This window comes from Sphaerodactylus townsendi, linkage group LG12, assembly GCF_021028975.2.
Source record: "Sphaerodactylus townsendi isolate TG3544 linkage group LG12, MPM_Stown_v2.3, whole genome shotgun sequence".
Taxonomy (NCBI): domain Eukaryota; kingdom Metazoa; phylum Chordata; class Lepidosauria; order Squamata; family Sphaerodactylidae; genus Sphaerodactylus; species Sphaerodactylus townsendi.
In genome coordinates, this window is record NC_059436.1 from 2,349,661 (window position 1) to 2,371,415 (window position 21,755).

General features: G+C 44.8%; 1 protein-coding gene and 1 long non-coding RNA gene across 11 annotated transcripts; one reads left to right on the forward strand and one right to left on the reverse strand.

Annotated features, from left to right (window-relative positions):
• Positions 1-6,082: 6,082 nt before the first annotated feature.
• Positions 6,083-8,491, reverse strand: LOC125441642. The gene is made up of 2 exons (XR_007245877.1): positions 8,120-8,491; positions 6,083-6,884 (listed from the first exon to the last, which is right to left on the reverse strand). It is a non-coding gene; the product is annotated as an uncharacterized LOC125441642 (long non-coding RNA).
• Positions 8,492-8,538: 47 nt separating this feature from the next.
• NEFM (neurofilament medium chain) lies at positions 8,539-21,197 on the forward strand. 10 transcript variants are annotated; one of them, XM_048512336.1, is made up of 4 exons: positions 8,539-9,694; positions 14,056-14,180; positions 18,896-19,992; positions 20,051-20,245. In XM_048512336.1, the coding sequence occupies exons 1-4, from the start codon at positions 8,612-8,614 to the stop codon at positions 20,110-20,112; spliced, it is 2,367 nt and encodes a 788-aa protein (XP_048368293.1). In that variant the 5' UTR covers positions 8,539-8,611; the 3' UTR covers positions 20,113-20,245. The 10 variants fall into 10 exon arrangements, with proteins under 10 accessions (XP_048368293.1, XP_048368294.1, XP_048368285.1 ...); XM_048512337.1 differs by having other exon boundaries at positions 18,896-19,944; XM_048512328.1 differs by having other exon boundaries at positions 8,541-9,694; positions 18,896-19,925; positions 19,974-21,197.
• The last annotated feature ends 558 nt before the right edge of the window (positions 21,198-21,755 follow it).

Consider the following 21,755-nt stretch of genomic DNA (forward strand, 5'->3'; position numbering starts at 1 on the left):
AACTCTCTCAGTCCCATGTTACCTCACAAGCTATCTGTTGTGGGGAGAGGAAAGGAAGGAGTTTGTAAGTCGCTTTGAGACTCCTTGCAGAAGGGAAAAGTGGGATATAAATCCAAACTCTTTTTTCTTCTTCTACTAGGGCTAGCACTACCATGCACGTATATTTGCGTGCAGTGTAGGACACACATTTCTGCAGATAGAAGAATTTTGCATGAGCCCCGCTACCTTGGCAGCCTGACATATGGCCAGCCACTGTGGAAACAGGATACTGGTCTGATCCAGCTGGGTTCTTCTTATATTCTTCCCCTTCAACTAAATGTGAATCAGCCCTCTTATAAAAATAACATCTGCATGAGTTGACAGTTATAAAACCGTCATTGCTGTTTTCTAGCTTATACCACCAGAGGGCACTTCACCACATGTTTTACAAAAGCAGTGCTTACTAAGTACAGTACACCAACAACATTCTTGAGTACTAGGAGATTCTCTTTGGAGCTCATGGTTATGTTTTGTCTTCAGGCTAGAGAGAAATCTAGCATGATAGGCAGCATGGTAAACCGCAGCCTGTCAAATGCTAGGTTTCTATATGCAGGAGTTTGTTTTCATGTGGAAGTACTGGATTAATGCACGCAGGCTGAAATAATGCAAGCTAGATCCAGGGTCACCACTTCAGTGATGCATAATCTGGCATTTGTCCAATGTCCAGGTCCTTTATTTCAGGGATATGGATGTTCTGCCTTTCCAAAACATTGTCTTTGGTCTAGTTATTTATTTATTTATTTATTTTGCATTCGACTTTGAGGAGTGATATTTAAATTCCATATTTTTATTAATTTGGAAGATGTATTTACTATTCCGTTCTGGTGCTCACTTGCAAGGAACAACCTGCTCCAACACCATGCCCAGCTGCTTAAATCTATTGTTCTATTTCATACTGTTCCCAATTATTGGCCCCCAGTCCAGTTCTGTCCACAGAATGATTCAATTTGCTGGGGTAAGATGACCTTGTGCTGGAAGGGACCGGTGGGCCGAGTCTAGTTTGGTTGTGCACAAGGCTTTTGAGAGAATTCACAGCTCACATGGTGATAGGGACAAATGGAGAAGAGGAACTAAAGGAACCCAACCTAGCCATGATGGTCTTTATGAACTTGGGCTTTTGGAAGTAGTGCATTCCAAGAATTGTTTTGCTGTGTGTGTCTACCAGATCTAGTCTTCTGGTAGGGAACTGGCAGCAGGATTAAATCCGATGTCCCCAGGATTTAGCTACCTTACAGATTCCACCAATGTACGTGCTGTGGAAGACACCATAATTAGTTTCCATTTCCTTCCAAATAATTCCCCTGATCTGGGATGGAGAGGGCATCTCCCAGGGTCTGTAGCAAAGGGCTGGCTGCTCTAACACTGCTGGCATTATCACTTTCCCCAGGCATCCAGAAAAGCCCAAGGAAGCATGAAAGAACTCCTGGTCTGCATGCCTTGCTTTTTCTGGGTTGAAGGACTCTTTGCCAAGGGGCTCTGCAAATCTGGAACCACTACTGAAAATGGTCATTGCAACTGAAGGGAATGCATCCTCTGCTATGCTTGCAGATTTCTTCTGCCAAGATGCACTTATTACAAGATGACACTTTCAACAGGGTTAATATGTGCACAGAAATGTTTTTCTGCCCACTATGGCAGTGGCTCAAATGTGCTTGGGTCTCAGGTTCACGCCAAAGAACCTTTTTTCACTGGAAGAGAAATTGTATGCCTTCAGGAGCAGCAATGATGTAGGAGGTTTAGAGCTCGTGTATCTAATCTGGAGGACCCGGGTTTGATTCCCCGCTCTGCCACCTGAGCTGTGGAGGCTTATCTGGGGAATTCAGATTAGCCTGTACACTCCCACACATGCCAGCTGGGTGACCTTGGGCTAGTCACAGCTTCTTGGAGCTCTCTCAGCCCCACCTACCTCACAGGGTGTTTGTTGTGAGGGAGGAAGGGCAAGGAGATTGTAAGCCCCTTTGAGTCTCCTGCAGGAGAGAAAGGGGAGATATAAATCCAAACTCTTCTTCCACATACTGTTTTGATAATCATAGAAGCTCTAGGCATTGGGGGGGGGGTGATGCCCACAATGCACCTCTCTTCTACACTGGGGGGGGGATGATACTGGTGTGGGAATGAAATAATTATAAGGTTCTCCTAAATGATCCAGAGTCTCTCACATATCAGAGAGGTCCTGAGGGAAAAGAACCCAACTGAGGAGGCTTCAGTGATCTTATATCGAAGACCCTGCACATATCACTTGGCAGGAAAACTTGAGTTTATGACCAACTAAACACTTGACGAAGAGCTATGGTCAATCCTGCTGTTCTGATGGATGAACCTGAAAACATAGCTCTTAGTGGCCATTGATAAATATCTCCCATCTCATCCCTCTATGTGCAGTACAGGACAGAAGGAAGACAATTGTGGAGAGAAGGAGAAGACTGGGATTTGAGGAAGTGTCATAGCTGAACCTGCAAGGGAGAAATCTCACGCTAGACACAATATGGGAAATAAAATAATTGTCCTACCTTGCAAGACTGTCCCTCAGAAAATATGTGTGAGTGTCTTCCGCACTGTATATAAATGCTGAATGGGGTGATTTGCTAAGTATTATGAAATCCAGGACTGAATCAGGATCAGGGAAAACTGGGTTCAAATCTTGGTGACCTAGTCATTCTCTTAGCCTGACCTACCTTGCAGGGTTGTGAAGATAAAATGGAAGAGCAAAGAACCACATCCCAAGCTTCTGGAAAGAAGAGCAGGATAAAAACACGCTAAAGAAATGTGACATAGTACTTAATACTTCACAGGATTGAGTATCAACTTGATAGCTATTTTGGTCCTATGATCTAGCCTATACTTAATCAGAGAAGAATTTATATGTATACTTTTTGCAGGTATGTGATGCTTCTCTTCTTAAAATAAGGAAAGAGGTGTTTTTTTTAAGCTGCCCAGCCCGGATTTCCCCAGATGTTTTCAACATTCTTTCCACAATTGCTCATGCACAGCAATGAAAAACGACCTTATTCAGCCCTTCCTTGCATTGGTGCGCCTCTGATTGTCCAGTGCTGCAAATGGTTTGTGGAGCAGCAACCAGTGATTCATCTTGAATCCTCACGAGATCCCAAAGAACTACAGATAGAGCAAGAGTCAGCCAAGAATTCTTGGAATCAGCTTCTCAAGCTGCTGAAACAAGGAGTTATTGATCCATTTGAAAGCACTTTTTTCCCCTGATGATAGCCCAGGGCATCCTGCGAGAAGCTGCATCCAGTACCAAGCTAATGAGGCTGAGCAGAGGTAGTCTTCTAAGGTGGGGGGGGGGGATCCAAGAAGCATGACCAGTCAGGTTACCAAACTATTCTTTTTCATTATCCAGAGGGCTTACTCCAGTTGCAAAACAAGCAAATGACAGATCTGAAATTCAATTTTGAGGGTCACTTGTACACCCAAAGGGGCTGTGTGTGGATCTTTAATGGTAATCTACATTCTTGTCTGGATTAAGGCCTGGTTCACATATGCAGGAGCAGGGACAGAACTTGTGAGACCCAGCTTCAAATCCCATTAATCAATGAAGTCCATTGAGCAACCTCATGCCAGTCACTGGCCCAGATCCTGCCAACCCTTTTGCTCGATCCTACCAGTTCCCCTCAGTTTTGGGCCATCATCTCCTATTGGTTTTGTTCCTGCAGGTCCCATGATCTGCAACATAATGTTTTGGTTGGTTAGAGAGGACTTTCATCTCTTTTTCACGAGTGAAATAGCTGGCTGGATTTATTTTAATACATCACTGCCTCACAGAGTTGTTGCGGGGGTTAAATTGAGATATGTGTATCACACTGAGCAATTCAGAAGAGGGCAAGATAAAAATGTGACAGATCTTACAATGGCAGCCATTGATTCATGAAGCAGTTTACAAAGGATATTTCTTTCCCTGTTCATACAGATACAGTTCCCAATATTCTTGACCAAGAAGCAGAAGACAGAATGTGGCTATGCAGACGAAGGGTGGGGCAATGCAGATAGAAACAGCAGAAAGAGGCAGGCTTAATCTGTTCCCTAACGGTCAAGTGCCAGGGTCACCGTTTTAATGCCCCCACAGAAATGAAAAGTCGTTTTCAGTTCCAATGATAAAATGAAAGAAAAAATCTTGAGAACATTGTTGTAATCAGGGCAAAGCCTCCATTCTTTCACTAATACTGGCTGCAGCCCTTTATTGAAAGTAATCCTGTGGGAAGGGAGGGGGGCATTTTCCCCTTCTGTATGCCTTACCTGTCACAGTGACAGGCATTGTCTGAGTTATTTGATTGGCTCATTCCGCGCATGCAGAATAATGCACTTTGAAACTGCTTTCAGTGCTCTTTGAAGCTGTGCGGAATGGCAAAATCCACTTGCAAACAGTTGTGAAAGTGGTTTGAAAACGCATTATTTTGCGTGTGCGGAAGGGGCCATTGACTCCACAGCCTTATTTACTAAAAGATGTATACTTCAACCTTTCATACAAGTTTGGGGTGGTTTAAAATGGAAACACAACAAAATCCAGCTTGCCCAGCAAGCCACCTACCATGAACATTATAAGCTAGGCCTCCATTGCATGTGGTAGAAACAATGTCAAGTTGCAGCTGACTTATGGTAACACCATGGGGTTTTCAGGGCAAAAGACAAAGAGAGGTGTTTTGTCATTGTCTGCCTCCGCATAGCCACCATGGACTTCCATAATAGATCTTTCTTGATGGTCTTCCACCCAAGTAATAGCCACTGTAGACCCTGCTTAGCTTCCAAGATAAGATGAGGCCGGACACCAGTTCAGCTCTGGGATGGGGAGGAGGAGTCCTACATAACAGATCAGTCTTGCAGGGCTTTGGAAAAACTGAAGAAGATGGAGCCGTCTGAACAAGTAAGTGAAAGATCGTCCCAAAGCATGAGTGCAACCACTGAAAAATTAGCAGCAAAAAACTCCCATCATTTCATTTGCCCATTCCCAAGTAAAACTGATCATCTTCATGACAGGATGTTCTGGTTCCCAAACATGGTTCATATGAAGCAATAGAGCTGCAAAACGTCTGCATTGCTTTTCTACTGCTCTTCCATTGAATCATTATGTTATTGATACAAAATGAAAAACAAAGGTTCCTTTGTCTCTGCACAAGAGGCATTTTGAACGTGGAAACTGGGGGACTTTGTTTTATTTGAACAGGGGCTTCCCCCTCTAAAAAGAAATGTTCCATATCTTAAAATATAAAAATCCTAGGCTTGGCAGGTAGGTTTCTCTTCAAGTAAATGACTTCTATATGGAATTTCTCTTCAAGGAAATGATTTTTATATGGAAAGAAAACATGTTTCAGTTTTTAGAAATACAACAGATCCTAACTATGGTCCTGCACCTATTTAAGCTGCAGCCAGACTTCATGCAGGATCGTAGCCACTGATATTAGAAAGGAACCCATTTCTTTAAAGTTACCTGGGAACATCGCTCAAATTCCTTTGAACCTTCAGATTGCCCTCAGAGAATCACAGAAGTCCTTCTTGTCCAGTCATATTTTAATAGAGCAGAGGTCATGTCAAAGGAGACACAAATCCTGCTTGTTTTGTTTCTATTTAGCTATTTCCTATAGACATTTTCATAACAATGTATGCTTCTTTCTGCAATAGCTTGCAATGTACTTGTTCTTAAGAAGTGATTGCCTTTAGTGAAACATGTTGGAAGAATGTGGGTTAGAAATAGCCATCATTAAAACAATTCTCTTTTTCAAAGTAGAAAGGGTTGGGCTACGAACATAACTGCACTGAAATAATTGGACAAACAGGGATACCCAGATTTCAAAAAGATAATAAGTAAGCTAAGTTTCAAAAAACATTTTGGATATCTTAGACTGACTTTCAAGTAATCTTTATCTCAGCATTTAATGAAAAGAAAGATATTTGGTTGTGAAATTGTGCTATGGCTCCGGTACTTTTCTGCAACATCAGCTTACTTCTCTGCATTTAAGCTGCATCCTCTGTTGAAAAGGTTCCTCCACGCTGAGTCTATTATGCTTTTGGATGAATAACAACCATTCCAATATTCAGTACACTTGCATTCTTTATTCAACCAGTAAAATAGACATGTTTGCCATGCATTTTGTTATTTTTTTTAAAAAAAAGGAATTAAAAGTTTCATTCACAAACTAGTTAGGTGAATGGACTCTGAAGTGAATGGACTCATGCAAGTTTAGCCGAACATCATAAAAGAATTCAATCAGAAGTTACACAAATATTACTTCTAGATAAATGTAAAGATGCAAGCACATTGAAATCAACATGAATGAATTTGGTTGAACAGCTGAACCCAAAACATGTTTATGTATAAGCTAGTCATCCTTATTTCATTAGAGTTTACTCTTAAGTAATTGTGGCTAGGATTATTGTTATTCATGTCTTTATGTAAGATTACTCAGAAGGCAGATGTAATACATTCAGTGGGACTTACTCCCCAGTGTAGAGGATTGCTATTTTGGCATTATGGCATTTTCCTTTTAAGCAAACTGTTTGTAGAACCTACAATCATGAGTTTTATTCCTTGGCAAAATTAATTGGAAAATAGTTTGACATCAGAATGCTATAAAAATTCAAACAAATGGAATGATATGATGACTCCTACAATGACTCTGTGGTCATACATACAGCAGCAAGAAGATGAAATAGAGTCTGTAAATGAAACTCAGCAGACATCCCAAAGAAGCCAGACAGACTTCCTGCCTATTTCCACTGACTGCAGTACTGCAGTTCTATGACAACATCATATCAATGAGCCAGCAGCAGCAGTAGGGGCTTCCTGATGGCTTGCAAAGTTTATTCCTGCCCTCCAACTCTGACAAAGAAAACCACTATAAAGCAAAAAACAACAACATTTGTTCTAGGAATTAAATAAGAGACATGCAAACAAAGGTTTCCATGAATAGTTCTAAATGCATGCTTTGAGACCCTCCCAAAGAAAAAGCTGTAAAATAAGTTGGAGTAGGGATACACAGCTATGCACACCTACTTGGAAGTAAAGGGACACAATGAGATTTACTGTGCCAACGTTCTCGGGACTAGATGGTTTTAGCAGGGGCGGGGCTGGGATCTCCTTATTCATCAGCAATTAATTCTCACTTTATACAATGATCCGTAACATGCCCACCCCCTTCTGAATAAAATTAGTCCCATCAGTTCATACTGACATTACACTGATGAACCAGTTCATGGAGGGTTTAACTCCACTGGAGTCAGTGGAAAGGAAGTAGCTGTGAAATAAGTGGCTTGTAGTTTGGAATCTGTACCACCAAAAAATGAAATTCCTATTCTGCATGACAAAAAAGAAACAAAAAAGCACAGAGGAAACCAGGCATGTATTTTTTTAAGTGCTGGTGGGGATGTCTAATAGCCTAAGGTGGGTGGCAGAATTGAGGGAGGAAGAAAGGGATGAGAGATAGAGACAAAGTTTTCTTTTTTTAAAAAAAAACCCTGTGAGATATTATAAAAATGACTCAGTACTGACATTAAATAACATTGCTTTTGAGAAAGCAACAGTCAGCCACCCAGTGGATTTTCCCTGTCTCCTCTATTACCAGTCCCTCAACCGGGGAGTCCTCCTAATTCAGCTCCTCCCTGTGGCTCTCCCCTCCCCTCCCCTCCAAGCCAGTCTGACCTTTCCCAATGTCAGGTCCTAGAAGTGTATCTTAACTACGGCCCCTTCCTTACCAAGGCTCTTTTTAACAATAGGTATCTTTCTCTAGGAATGCTTTGCAGAGTAGCAGACAGAGGCGGAAAGGGAGCTCAGTTCATCCCTTTGGGTCCTTCTGCCGCTCTGCATTGCAGGTGGAGAACCCACTCGACTTTCGAGGCCTTGCAAACGAGCGGCAGGACGACGAGGCCAACGCAATGGATGCACGATCAAGCACCGCAGACCCGGACAGCTCTTGGGGCGTTGGTCTCTCGCCTGCTCTCGGCGCTGGCCTTGGTGCTGAAGCCGCCATCGCTTCCCCAGACAAGACACACACGCGCACCTTACCTGCCTGCCCAAGCCCTTCTGCGCCACATCCCCACCCAGACCCCAACGTAGGCGGCCTGCTCGGGTCACCTTAGGCTAGGTCCAGCAGCACCCTACGCCACCACCATTTCTAGTCCACCAGTAGCCTCTTGGCTAGAAGGGGGGGTGGGGGTGGAGATAGGCCTTCCTCTTTGGCAGAGCTCCGATTACAGCAGTGTCTGGTGGAGAAAGGCGGGGGAGGAGAAATACAGGAGAGGAGGGGGGAAGAGGAGCAAGAAGGGAAGAAAAGAGGGCGAGCGAGCGACTGATGGGCATCAGCATTCCAGTCGAGAAGGAGGGAGGAAGAAAAGGCGATCCAGGGAGGGAGGGGATTTCGGTGGGAGAAGCGGAGAGGGGACGGGGTTTAGTCTGGAAGGGAGGGGCCTAAACCCGGCGGCTCCTCCTCCGCCGGCCACGTCTTCCCCACCTCCCCGCCTCTTGGAAGGCAGCGTGCCCCGCCGGTATATAAAGCGCTGCCTTCCGCAGCCCCGCCGCTGCCGGGAACTCCGCGCAAGGCGCCCGTCGTCGTCCTAGTCTTCCAAGATGAGCTACACGCTGGAGCCTCTGAGCAACCCGTCCTACCGGCGGGTCACCGAGAGCCGCACCACGTTCAGCCGGGCTAGTGTGTCGCCGTCGAGCGGCTTCCGGTCGCAGTCATGGTCGCGGGGCTCGCCCAGCACGGTGTCGTCGTCCTACAAGCGCAACCTGGGCGCACCGCGGGCTTCGTACGGCTCGACGGTGCTGAGCTCGTCCGAGAGCCTGGAGCTGAGCCAGTCGTCGCTCTTCAACGGCGGCGGGGGCGGCGGCGGGGGCGGCGGGGACTTCAAGCTGAGCCGGGCCAACGAGAAGGAGCAGCTGCAGGGCCTGAACGACCGCTTCGCCGGCTACATCGAGAAGGTGCACTCGCTGGAGCAGCAGAACAAGGAGCTGGAGGGCGAGATCGGCGCGCTGCGCCAGAGGCAGGCGGGCCGCTCGCTGCTGGGCGACGCCTTCGAGCAGGAGCTGCGGGAGCTGCGCGTCGCCCTCGAGCAGGTGAGCCACGAGAAGGCGGCGCTGCAGCTGGACTCGGAGCACCTGGAGGAGGACATCCAGCGCCTCAAGGAGCGCTTCGAGGATGAGGCGCGCCTCCGCGACGACACCGAGGCCGTCATCCGCGCCCTGCGCAAGGACGTCGAAGAGGCGTCGCTGGCCAAGGTCGAGCTGGACAAGAAGGTGCAGTCCCTGCAGGACGAGGTGGCCTTCCTGCGCGGCAACCACGAGGAAGAGGTGGTCGAGCTGCTGGCCCAGATCCAGGCCTCCTCGCACGTGGCCGTCGAGCGCAAGGACTACGCCAAGACAGACCTGACGGCCGCCCTCAAGGAGATCCGCTCGCAGCTCGAGTGCCATTCCGACCAGAACATGGTCCAGGCCGAGGAGTGGTTCAAGTGCCGCTACGCCCGCCTCACCGAGGCCGCCGAGACCAACAAGGAGGCCATCCGCTCGGCCAAGGAGGAGATCGCTGAGTACCGGCGCCAGCTCCAGGCCAAGAGCATCGAGCTCGAGTCCGTCCGCGGCACCAAGGAGTCCCTCGACCGACAGCTGACCGACATCGAGGAGCGCCACAATATGGACCTCTCCACCTACCAGGTAGGCGCCGTCGGGGAGGGCAAGGGAGGGGGCGCGCCTCGCAGGCCAATTTGGGTGTGGAGGAGGGGACTCCTTCGACCGGCGGTCGACACACAGGCAACATGCTGGGTGAAGCAGCAATGAGAAAGGGCGGGACTAGCTGTCTCCCTCGCCCAATCACGTCTCAGCCGGCAGTTTTGGGGAGGGGGCGTGCGTGCGGCATGCCTCGTGGTCTGTCTCGACGCGAAAGGAGGGGGCGGGAGGGGTGAGCCGTCTGGCTGAAGTTCAGGGGAGTATAATAGTATGCCTCCCCCTCCCAAAGGGGACCCTCATTATCCTTGCGATTAGGGTGGGCAAAATGTGTGTGTGTGCGACACTATAGAATATCTGCCAAGATAAAGGGCTACTGGAAATAAAACCCAGAGGGTGGGCGGACAACCAACAACCTCTGCAGGTAAAGGGCTTTCAAGCTTCTGAGTAGTAGCACAGTTTATGGTTGGGGACTAAATCCAAATGCCCCCTGGGATGGGGGGAGGGAGGGATGATGGGAATGGTGCTGTCACACTGGCTCCTCCTGATCTCTTGAGGGGGTGGGGCAGTGCAGAGGGTGGGAGACATGCTACTGCTTGCCTTCACTGAAGGAGGGAGAAGAGTCACCTGCCCCCATGCAGAACAGAACCCCTACTTCCTCTCTGAAGGGATCTGGTGGGAGTCTGCAGCTGCCAGTTCACAAACAGATCCAGCTGCCAATAAAACCCCAGGATTTCTTTCGAGGTTTTTGGTGATGAAAAAGAGCTGGTAACCTGGAACATTCCCCGGGAGATGCATGACTCAGGCTTTCTGCAGCCCTGATCAACTTCCTTGATGCAAAAGCAAATTCCTTGGAATCTAACACTTTCGTTGTCCCTGCAGCTTTCATAGGCGCAGGACCCCTGACATAAGCTGATGTGACAACTGATGCCAGAATCTTTAAGGGGTCGCAGGATTTTTTGTTGTTTTTGCTGTAACGGATTGTTAACAGTTACCACGCAGGGGATTCACTTCCCAATGCGGAACATGACTACTGAACAAGTCTCGAGCAGCTTAGGAAAAAGCTGGAAGGCGCAGCAGAGCTGACTTTGGGCGGAATTATAGACCAAGGCTGCAAAAGATCTCTGCCAAAGTTATTTCCACTGATAAATGCTGACTATGTTGCACCAGCACCGCATAAACTGCCCCCCACCCTCCACACACCTCTGCACCTAAGTCAGAGGGGTTACAAGTCACAAACTTCAGAGTCATCCTATTCAGTTCAACAATCCAGTGGCACTGCTGTGATGTAAGTGGAGATGTGCCTTGGAAGAGCATTGTAATAATAGAATAAGATTATTTGAATGAATTGCTTGTTTTCCCATAGACATAACCCTACACATGGCCACTTGCAATAAAATCTGGGAGAAATGCATGAAAGAGTAAGATGACAAGGAATATTAAAAAACATTGCACAACGTCAAATTATGCCCAGAGAGCTCCATAGAGACAAAAGTAACAGTAGTGGGAAACAAACCAACCTGTCCTATGCTAGGCTTCTTGCGCTGGTGCTAAGCAGATGCTGCAGAATGCCTTCGCGCTTATGCCTCATGACGTTCTGCAATGCAGCAGCTATTTGTGCCGAGCAGCTATAGGAAGCTGTCCAGCGCAAAAGGCAAGGAAGCAGTATGTCTGTTCCCCAGTGAATAAGCTTTTTTTGGGGGGGGGGGGGGAAGAATCCAATTAAAATAAGCCAAGCGATAAAATGTCAGGGTTTTCTTGCCCCCGCCCAGTGTGTCCCAAAGTTCTGCAATGCAGAAGTTTCTGGCACAGGGAAGCCATAAAACCGTCCTGCCAGCGCAGAAGGTGGCTCATCAGATATTCTCACTGCATCGCAGAAAACGAAGCTGGATAGGAAAACAATGTTTCCTTCACACAAAATTAGGCTTTGCACAAATGAATCAGTAGCTGAATCAAAAGGCAAATGGTATGAAATGTCGTTAACAATATCACCAGTGTGTCGCATTATGCGAGTGCTGCTACAAAAGACAGCAAATTGTTGTCAAAATATGCTGCACAGCAGAAATAAAATCTAAACTACTTTTGGTATCCCTGCCCAGCCTAGTATCTAATACTTCTTCATTGCTGGGGAATTATCACTCAGTTTCCAAATTGCGTGGTACATTTATATAAAGAAAATCTCGGTACCTTCACCTTGCAATGCAAGTTTGAAAGCAGAGATTGAATTCAGTGGGATTTTTCAGAAATAGGGTTCCAAGGCACTGGTACTGTTGAAACACACCAGAGTGATCATGTTGCACAGGGCTGGGTTTTCTCCTTTTTCAGAAACCATTTTAACCATTTCCTGATACCAAAAAAATTGCAACCCAGAGCTTTACCTTTATAGACAGACACCTGTATCCTGGAAATGTGGGGAAAAACTTGCCTGGAGCACAAGAAGAGCCCTCTGGGATCAGATTAGGGGTTCATCTCATCCAGAATCTTGTTTCCCACAATGCCAGATAGATACTATGGAACTCCATCCTATAGGGGCACAAGAACTAAGCCTTACTCTGCTGTTGCCACCCATCCTGTTTCTTTACATCCTGCCACTGAACATGAAGGTGCTATTTAGTTGTCCACCAGGTGGGGGAAAACTACCAACCTCCTCCCTGGCAAGAGTCTCTTGCATCTCCCAAAGACAATTCCAGAAAGACTCTGGAATTCTGGGGCGTTCTTTTTTCCAGAGGGTGTGAGAAATCTGCTTTGGTGCTAAGTCTATGGGTTTAGATGTGGGGTGTCAATCTAGATTTATTTTGAACAGATAAAATTTGAAAGCCTTTTCTATCCCTTTCCTTCTATTAAATAAGACTATCAGTAGCTCCATTGCCATTTTGTGGTTAATTTCTGTGGACTACATATTTGGCAGGAAAAGTACAGCAATGAAATACAGAACTTAAAAGTCTAGCAAAGTGTTTGATTTTGAACCTCAGTGGTGAAATTTTGATGATTTCATTATCTATTGGAGTTTCTAAAAGCTTTGTATTTTGCCTGTGGCCATGAGAATACATCTTATCAATCTCAGACTTAAAAATGACCAGATTGCGGTTTTAAACAGGGGTTAGGATCAAAAGGCACCTGAATTCTGTTGACTACACGAAGTGACCAACTTCAGAAATGCCTTCGTATAGAAAGCACCATTTCTTAGAACCATTAGTGGAACTTGCTTTTAAGTAAATGTCTTCAGGAATGTGACATTCATCAACTGAAGTCTGTTTGTTTCACTTTAAGAAGTTGTAGAATTAGACCGAAATATTCTTAGCAGACATTGCAAGGTGCTGGTATGGCATACTGTTTAAAATGCTTGACTTAGGTCCACAAAGAGACTTTGATTTCAAAATCCCAACCCACCCACAGAGCTTACACAATAATTGTAGAGTAGTCCTTCATTTAGTTTAAAGGGTTATTGTGAAGAGTAGTGGGACAGGCATTAGCTCTACGGAACTCTTTGGAGGCAGGAGAGAACAAAATTATATTAATTTGATATAAACTTTAGAACTCAACAGAAATATTTTGAAGCATGAAGACTCTGCCTGTTTTTTCTGAAACAAGAAAAGTGGAGGCCCTTTTTAAAATCCAAGCTTCTTGACCCACAACTTGGTTTAAGATATTGCCCAGTCTAGTTGACATTTAAGTACTTTACCTTAATTGAGTTGTGATGTTTAGCTTTTAAATAAGGTTACTAGGGAGATCTTATTTCAGGCTAAACAGCAGCCTCATAGGACGCTGAATCAGGAAGTGCTTCTCAAGATAAGAGGAACAAAAGTGATCTATTTATGTCCAGGTTGGAGAACTGGAATCAAAACAGAGGTCCCTTCTGCACATGCAGAATAATGCACTTTCAGTCCACTTTCACAATTGTATGCAAATGGATTTTGCTATTCCACACAGTAAAATCCAGCTGCAACGTGCATTGAAAGTGCATTATTCTGCATGTGTGGAAGGGGCCTTAGCAAGGATGTGTTTGATTGTGTTCCCTTTTATTTATAGAAGTGGCTGCTGCTAAGCTGTGATTGACAGTCCCCATCATTTTTTTAAAAAAATCCCTTAAAGTCCCTCACAATATTCTTCGTCAACTGGTGCTGGTTTCTTGCCAGCTGTCTGAGATTGGGATTGAGAGGGGCACAGGAAAAGTCCTGTTTAGCTCTGATGGAAAGGGATTCTTTTGATCAACAGGGACCAAACCCAGACATTGTCTGTCCAACACCTCCTCCTTCTGACCCGCACTCCCCTTCCTTCTTCAATGCTTTATAGAAGCCTTATTTAAATGTCACTTGCAACTTCCTAAAGAATCATTTGTGTCTTGCTTGCAGGAGACGATTCAGCAGCTGGAAAACGAACTGAGAGGTACAAAATGGGAAATGGCACGTCATTTGCGGGAATACCAGGACCTGCTCAATGTCAAGATGGCCCTTGACATTGAGATTGCTGCATACAGGTACAGTAGACACTCTGCAGAGGTGGCTGAGCTAGGAATTGCAGCTCAGGTGCTTTTAGGTTGCCGGGCAGGAAAAGTTCAACAGCGACTCTTTGAGTCTTTCAAGGCATTCTGACTATTAGCACATGAACTTCCTCTTCAATCATTCAAGCCCCCGATTCACAAGCTGGCATCTAAACCCTGACTGGGTTGTCCGGTTTTGTTGTTAAACCTAGAAAAAGTACTAACTTAAAAAAAACTTGGTAATTGAGTATGAGCGTTGTGATTTGCTGCAGTGGTTGGAGTGCAGTCTAGTACAGAGGTGTCCAACTCTGGCCCTCCAGGTGTTCATGGACTACGATTCCCATAAGGCCCTATAGTCTATGAACATCTGGAGGACCAGAGTTGGACACCCCTGGTCTAATAGATCTGAGTTCAAATCCACCCTCTGTCTTGAAACTTGCTGGGTGATCTTGAGTCAGTCATTCTGGCTCAGACTCACCTACCTCATTGGGTTGTTTGGAAGACAAAATGGAGGAAAGGATGCCACCATGTATGCCACTCTGAGCTCCTTGAAGGAATGATGGGCTTTAAAAATGTACTAGACAGAACACTAGCCTGCCTCACAGGGCTGTTGTGAATATTTCAGCAAGGCAGTATATGTGATATGTTCTGCACATTTGAAAGTGCTATTTAAATACATAATTTTAATGTTAAAATACCATAATGGTAAGACCCAGTTTAAACAAGATGCAGTTAATCATACTGTCACTATAATAGAAGAATATTCTGCGGCGACAGCATAGCTCCAGAAGAAATCCACAACCAGCCAGCACTAGTTTCTAAAATTCTGTTCTTAAAAGTGGAGTTTATGTAATTTTCAGAGCATTACAAAGCAAGAAGTCAATCTGTAGCTTGGCAGGAATGCTTAAAAATGTATTTCTCTTCTGTAGTGTCGAAGGCATTTCTTGGTGGGTATTCTGAATAGGTTTGCTGCCCTGCCCTATCCAACAGGCAGAGAGGATTGTTTATACTACAATCTTCACTTTAGGCGTCCACTGTGTTTTATTTTTATTTCACTTGGGGATTCTCTATCTTGCATGGGGTGGGTGGGGTGGGGGTGCTGGTAGAAATCTCTTGTGGTCCAACACTAAATAAACCCCGACAATTGTCAAGATGCTTTCTTGACACTGGCAAGGTGAAGCAGAATCGAAGCTTGCAACGGAGTCATCTTTAGAATCCAGACATTCATGCCCCACCCTCTTTAAGTCACTGGTGATCAGAATTCCCACAGACTATAAGGGGCATCTGCCTTGGATGGAAGTAGCCATGTTTTTTTAAGCAAATATGGTGCTAGTGAGCAAGATGGCACTACTCCAGATTACACCTGGGAAGTCTTAGGTTGTACCCTTATCAAAAAGTCTACCTAATCTAGCATCCTGTTTTCAACGTTCAAACACCTCCAAGAAAGTCATTAGCAAGATGCGAAGGTGGAAGCCCATTTTTGCTGTTGCCTACCTGCCAGCTCAATACCTGGTATTCAGTTAATTGCTTTTGAACAGATGCAGTTCCTTTGAAAATGGAGGCTAATAACCATGAATAAATTGTACTCCTCAACTAGTCCTTTGTGAAAGACAAGTTAGTTGCCATCTCAGCATCTTGTGATAGTAAATTCCATAAGTTAACTACGAGTCAAATTCACTGTGCAACCCAAGGCTGTTATTCTAGTATAAGCCAGCTGAATTCAATGTGCTTAGTCTGGAAAAACCACACTGCAAATCACTCTTATGGGACAATATGAATTGTTAGAGTTTAAAAATCCAAAAGTAAACTTGGGCCATGTTCACCAAGAAAGCATATGCACAAAACAGATATTCTGTTTTTTTTAAAATCACATCCTCTTTAATTATCAGTCAATAATCAAAGCAGAGGCAATGGAATATGACAGAAAATACTGATTCACTTTAACTTCCATTTGAACTTAATTTTATATTCAGAGCAGGGATATTCAGAAATATGAAAGTTCGTGTGGCATAGTGGTTTAGAACATTGGACTAGTATCTGAACTTGACCTTGGTTTGAATCCCGCCTCATGCCATGGAAGATTTCTGGATGACCACATTCTCATTCTAGCCTACCACACAAACTTGTTGTGAGGATAAAATGATGTTAAAGAGAATTATGTAGGCTACTTGGGGTCCCCTTTGGAGAGAAAGGCAGGATATAAATGAATTAAATAAATTAAATAAATTAAACTTATCAGTTCTCTGAAAGGAAATGACAAAACACAATTCCTTTTATTAGCTCAGTAAAAATGGAATAGAAATTATTTCAAATAGTTTCAGATACTTTGCTGGCTCAGTACATTTTGGTAGTAGACAACTGACATACCACATATACAAACATCTTAGCCCACAGTAGAGCTCTAACTACAGAGCTGACGATTTGAGACAACATATATTTTAGTGGTACTGGGAGCAGCTGCCTCACTTTGCCTAATTTATCTATATGTATAAAAAGCTAACAATGACTTTGTTAGTCACGCCCTAATGCCGAAATGGCTGGACGGATCGCCCCCAAATTTTCACAAGCAGCCTCATGGACAGCGGGATTCACACTCTGGACACTTCCTTTGTGGAATGGAAAGGGTTACTTTATACTAAAAAACAAGACATCACCATATAACAATGTGAATTGAAAAGGGAAAGAGGAATTCCATTTGACCACCCCAAAAGGCTATGCTGCGGATCATTGAACCTGCATGGACATCTGTGTGTGTCGCGGACTGTGATGAGAAGGACAATTGCCACAGCAACGCATGGCTGGGCCCCGCTAGTTTTCTATATTTTTATCTTATTTTAATATGTAAAGTTTATTACCTTGGGGTAGGATTGTCAGCTCCTGGTTGGGAAATACCTGGATATTTTGGGAGTGGAGCTTGAGGAAGGTGGAGTTTGGGAATGGGAGGGACTTCAATGGGGTAAAATGCCATCGAGTCTACATTCCAAAATGGACGTTTTCTCCAGGTGAACTGAGCTTTGTTGTCAAGGAGAACAGATGGAATAGTGGGAGATCTCCAGCCACCACCTGACAGACAGAAGAGAGTTTTGCTGGATCAGACTAATGGTCCATCTGCACCAGCATACATTTTCCAGATGGAAATAGTCAAAAGTCACAGGATACAATAAGCAGAGTTTGGAGGTGGCCTCACCTACTGGCTGCTGTCTAGAATTCATTCAAGGAGAACCTGAAGTTTGGATGCTGACAGGCACACTTACATGTCTATAGTTTACATGTCTATAGTGATGTGCCTACTAAGACTAAGCATTTTGGGCTAACCTCCGTCCTAGCTGATCTCTTTCTATTCATTTTGTTAAAAAAAATTCTGTATTTTCTCCCAAGGAGCAGAAGATAGTGTACATGATTTTCCCTACTTGCTTTGATCCTCACAACAACCCTCTAAGGACAGTTAGATTGAGAGAATAATTGCCTCAGGATTTAAGCCTTGTGAGTGAATTTGCAATAGTATTAGATTTTGCAGGGACATCAGCATCCTTTTTTGGCAGGGGGGGCAGGGAAGGATCCAGGTCCAACTTTCTTTAAAACTGCTAGTCATCCATAGCACAGAGGACAGCTTCCTGTGGACAATATGAATTAGCGGTTAATGTTGAAAAAAATCCACAAAGGGCTCAGTTCATCCACAGCCAAGCACATTTACATCCCTTTCAGGGAAATCTGTCCCACTGAAAGCCATTGGACTTCAACATTCTCAATTTGGGCTGCATCAGGCCTTATGTATACATATGTAGGTAATAGCCTTTTGAAGAAAACCAGTGTGTGTAATGGTTAGAGTGTCGGGCTAGGATCTGGCAGATCCACGTTCAAATCCCCCCTCTCCAATGGAGGTTTGCTGGGTGACTTCGAGCCGGTCAAAGACTCTCAGTCTATCCTACCTACAGAGCTGTTGTGAGGATAAGATGAAGGAGAGGAGAAGCCACTTCGAGTCTCACTGGGAAAAATTAGGGTATAAATCAAGTTAAAAATAAAATAATATCAAGATGCTCACTCTGTAGTGGGCTTCAGGCATTCCAACAGAAGGGCCCTCTTTAACTTTGAGGGAACATGGACAGTACTCTCTGAAATGAATATGCCAGGTGGGTGGCTCCTCATTTTGGTGCTTTCCCTCCAGGCTGGTAAATACAGCAGTTGTTGGTTTAGGCATGAAAACTGGTCTGAGATGGGAGGGGGGGGGGGTTGGTATAATGATATTTAAAAGTTGCATATGGATTATCTTGAAGCAATTATGTTTCTGTATGCATTTCTTAAAGGGAGGCAATGGCCCCTTCCGCACACGCAAAATAATGCATTTTCAAACCACTTCCACGACTGTTTGCAAGTGGATTTTGCTATTCCGCACAGCTTCAAAGAGCACTGAAAGCAGTTTGAAAGTGCATTATTCTGCATGTGCGGAATGAGCCCTAGTGTAAGGGGGTGTCTCCTGGTCAATTATTACAGACACTTCAAACACAGTCAGTTTCGTTCTCATCCATCTCTACTATCCAGTAGTACCTCTTCCACTGATGTCAGCAAAACTGCTCAGAAGAACGAAGGGATCTTCAAAGTGTGGGAAGTTGTTTGAAGATTCTACCTTCCAGTTGTTAAAAATACCTTTTGAAAATTATGCATGATGATGATAAGAGCAATACACATTAATTTTTCCCATCTTATTTCCCTAGGAAACTCCTTGAGGGTGAAGAGACAAGATTCTGTGCCTTCTCTGGAAGCATCGCTGGGCCAACGTTTACACATAGGCAACCCTCTGTAACAATATCAAGTAGCAAAATACAAAAATCAAAAGTTGAAGCTCCAAAACTAAAGGTCCAGCACAAGTTTGTAGAAGAAATAATTGAAGAGACAAAAGTAGAAGATGAGAAATCTGAACTGGATGAAGCCTTAGCAGCTATGGCTGAAGAATTGGCTGCTGGAACAACACCACAAGACCAGAAGGAGGAAGAGGAGGAGGAGGAGGAAGCTGTGGAAGAAGAAATACTAGCTGAGGCTAAAGCTGAGGTTGAAGCAGCTGCCCCAGAAGAGGAGGAAGAAGAAGGAGAAGAAGAGGGAGGTGAGGAAGAGGAGGATGCAAAATCTGATGAAGCAGAAGAAGGAGGATCTGAAAAAGAAGAGGAAAAGAGTGAAAAGGAAGAGGGTGATGAAGAAGAAGAGGAGGCGGGTGAGGGAGAAGCAGAGGAAGCTGAAGCAGAGACCAAGGAAGAAGAGGAGTCAGAAGAGAAGGATGAAGATGAAGGAGAAGTTGAGGAAGCCATTGTACCAGAGAAAGTAGAAAAGGCGAAAACATCACCTCCCAAATCTCCCCCAAAATCTCCTGCAGCAGAAGAGGTGGAGGAAAATAAAGAAGCTGAAGGTGAAAGTGAAGATCAGAAGGAGGATGAGCAAGGAGAGGAGGAAGAAGAAGAGGACAAGTCAGGGTCTCCAGCAAAAGCAGATTCTCCTGAGAAAGGAGGTTCACCAGAAAAAGCTGGTACACCAGAGAAAGGGTCTCCAGAGAAGGCTGGGACTCCAGCCAAGGCTGGGTCTCCAGAGAAAGGATCTCCAGAGAAGGCTGGGACTCCAGAGAAAGGGTCTCCAGACAAGGCTGGGACTCCGGAGAAAGGGTCTCCAGAGAAGGCTGGGACTCCAGAGAAAGGGTCTTCAGAGAAAGGGTCCCCAGACAAGGCTGGAACTCCAGAGAAAGGGTCTCCAGAGAAGGCTGGAACTCCAGAGAAAGGGTCTCCAGAGAAAGGGTCTCCTGACAAGGCTGGAACTCCAGAAAAAGGGTCCCCAGAGAAGGCTGGGACTCCAGAGAAAGGGTCTCCAGAGAAAGGGTCTCCAGACAAGGCTGGAACTCCAGAAAAAGCAAGTATTCCAGAAAAAGCAGCATCTCCAGAGAAGGTGAGTACACCAGATAAAGCAACATCCCCAGAAAAAGCAGGGTCCCCAGTGAAAGAAGTGGAAGAGACCATCCCAGCTTCTAAGGCAGCAAAAGTTGGTACTGAGAAGGAACCCAAAGAAGAGAAGAAAGACAAAAGTGAGAAGGCATCAAAGGAATCCACAAAAGAAGACATAGCTGTAAATGGAGATGTGAGTGAGAAAGAAGAGGAGGAAGGCTCCAAGGCCAAGCAAGTGGAGGAGGAAGACAAAGGTGTTTTCACCAATGGCCTGGACATTAGCCCAGATGAAGAGGAGAAAAAGGGGAAGAGCGATGAAAAAGTTGTGGTAACCAAAAAGGTTGAGAAAATTACTAGTGAAGGAGATGACGGGACAACCACATACATCACAAAGTCAGTGACTGTCACCCAGAAGGTAGAAGAACACGAGGAAACAGTTGCTGAACAATTGGTGTCCACCAAGAAGGTAGAGAAGGTTACTTCACATGCTGTAGTGAAAGAAGTGAAAGAGAGTGACTAGGATAATCATATTTTTTTTCCTTCAAAAGAGCTTCGGTCGGTGCAAAAGGTTAAGCCATAGGACAGCTGCAAAATGCATGAAAGTGACAGCTTCAAAGCAGAAAGGGTTCTCTCGTGAGGTCTCCAGAAACACTCTCTTTTATTTTTGATTTATTTTTTGTGCAATACCCAGGGTTTGGGGGGGAGGAATGCATGCAAGCCCAAGATGCACTCCCTCTGCAGAACTTGGGGAATTAAAAAAAATGCATGAGCTGTTATCCTTACAGAGGAAGTTGCTGAATTTCCTAAGCTGCTGATGGGATGCTTCTGAGGAACATCTTAAAATGTATTATGCAAAGAACCAACTGAGCCAAATACAGACAAACAATAATAAGAAAATGAATGAAAAAAAATTACCCAGAATTCTCCTAGCCTTAAGCTACTTAATAATTATGTTTACCTCACTGGTGCAATTAAGATGGACTTTTTGATCATGGGAGAACCTACCTTGACATGCACAGTACGCAACCTTTTGTTGTTCGATGTAAAGCAGTCACAGCAGTTTGTGCTCAATAAAGGTTATATTGGAAACGTGTGCCTTGCTTTGCTGAAACTTGTCTTGTAGCTCCAAGGTGCCTTTAAGTGGGCTAGCAAAATGCTAGTGGAGGAGTGTATGTAGCTAGTTTGTAGATGTGTATTTTTTCCTGGTTTAAATTTTGCTCTTTGAGCAAAGCTATGATGGCCGTTCCTCCAAAGAACTCTAGTGGGTAGCAGATTTCCAAGGCATGTTTTAAGTGACACATTCCAATCAAACAGGAATTTCTGTAAGGCCTGAAACTTACTCTTGAGGACATCCCACAGTTCCTCTGCAGGTGGACAATACAGGGAAAAATTGATAGTGATGGACAAGTTGTTCTATATCCCCACCTCTCATTATTGATCTCCTGGAGCAGTGGTTCTCAACCTTCCTAATGCCGTGACCCTTTAATACAGTTCCTCATGTTGCAGTGACCCCCAACCATAAAATTATTTGTGTCTTGGTTGCTAAGACACTCGGAAATATGTGTTTTCTGATGGTCTTAGGCCAGTGATGGCGAACCTTTTTGAGACCGAGTGCCCAAATTGCAACACAAAACCCACTTATTTATCACAA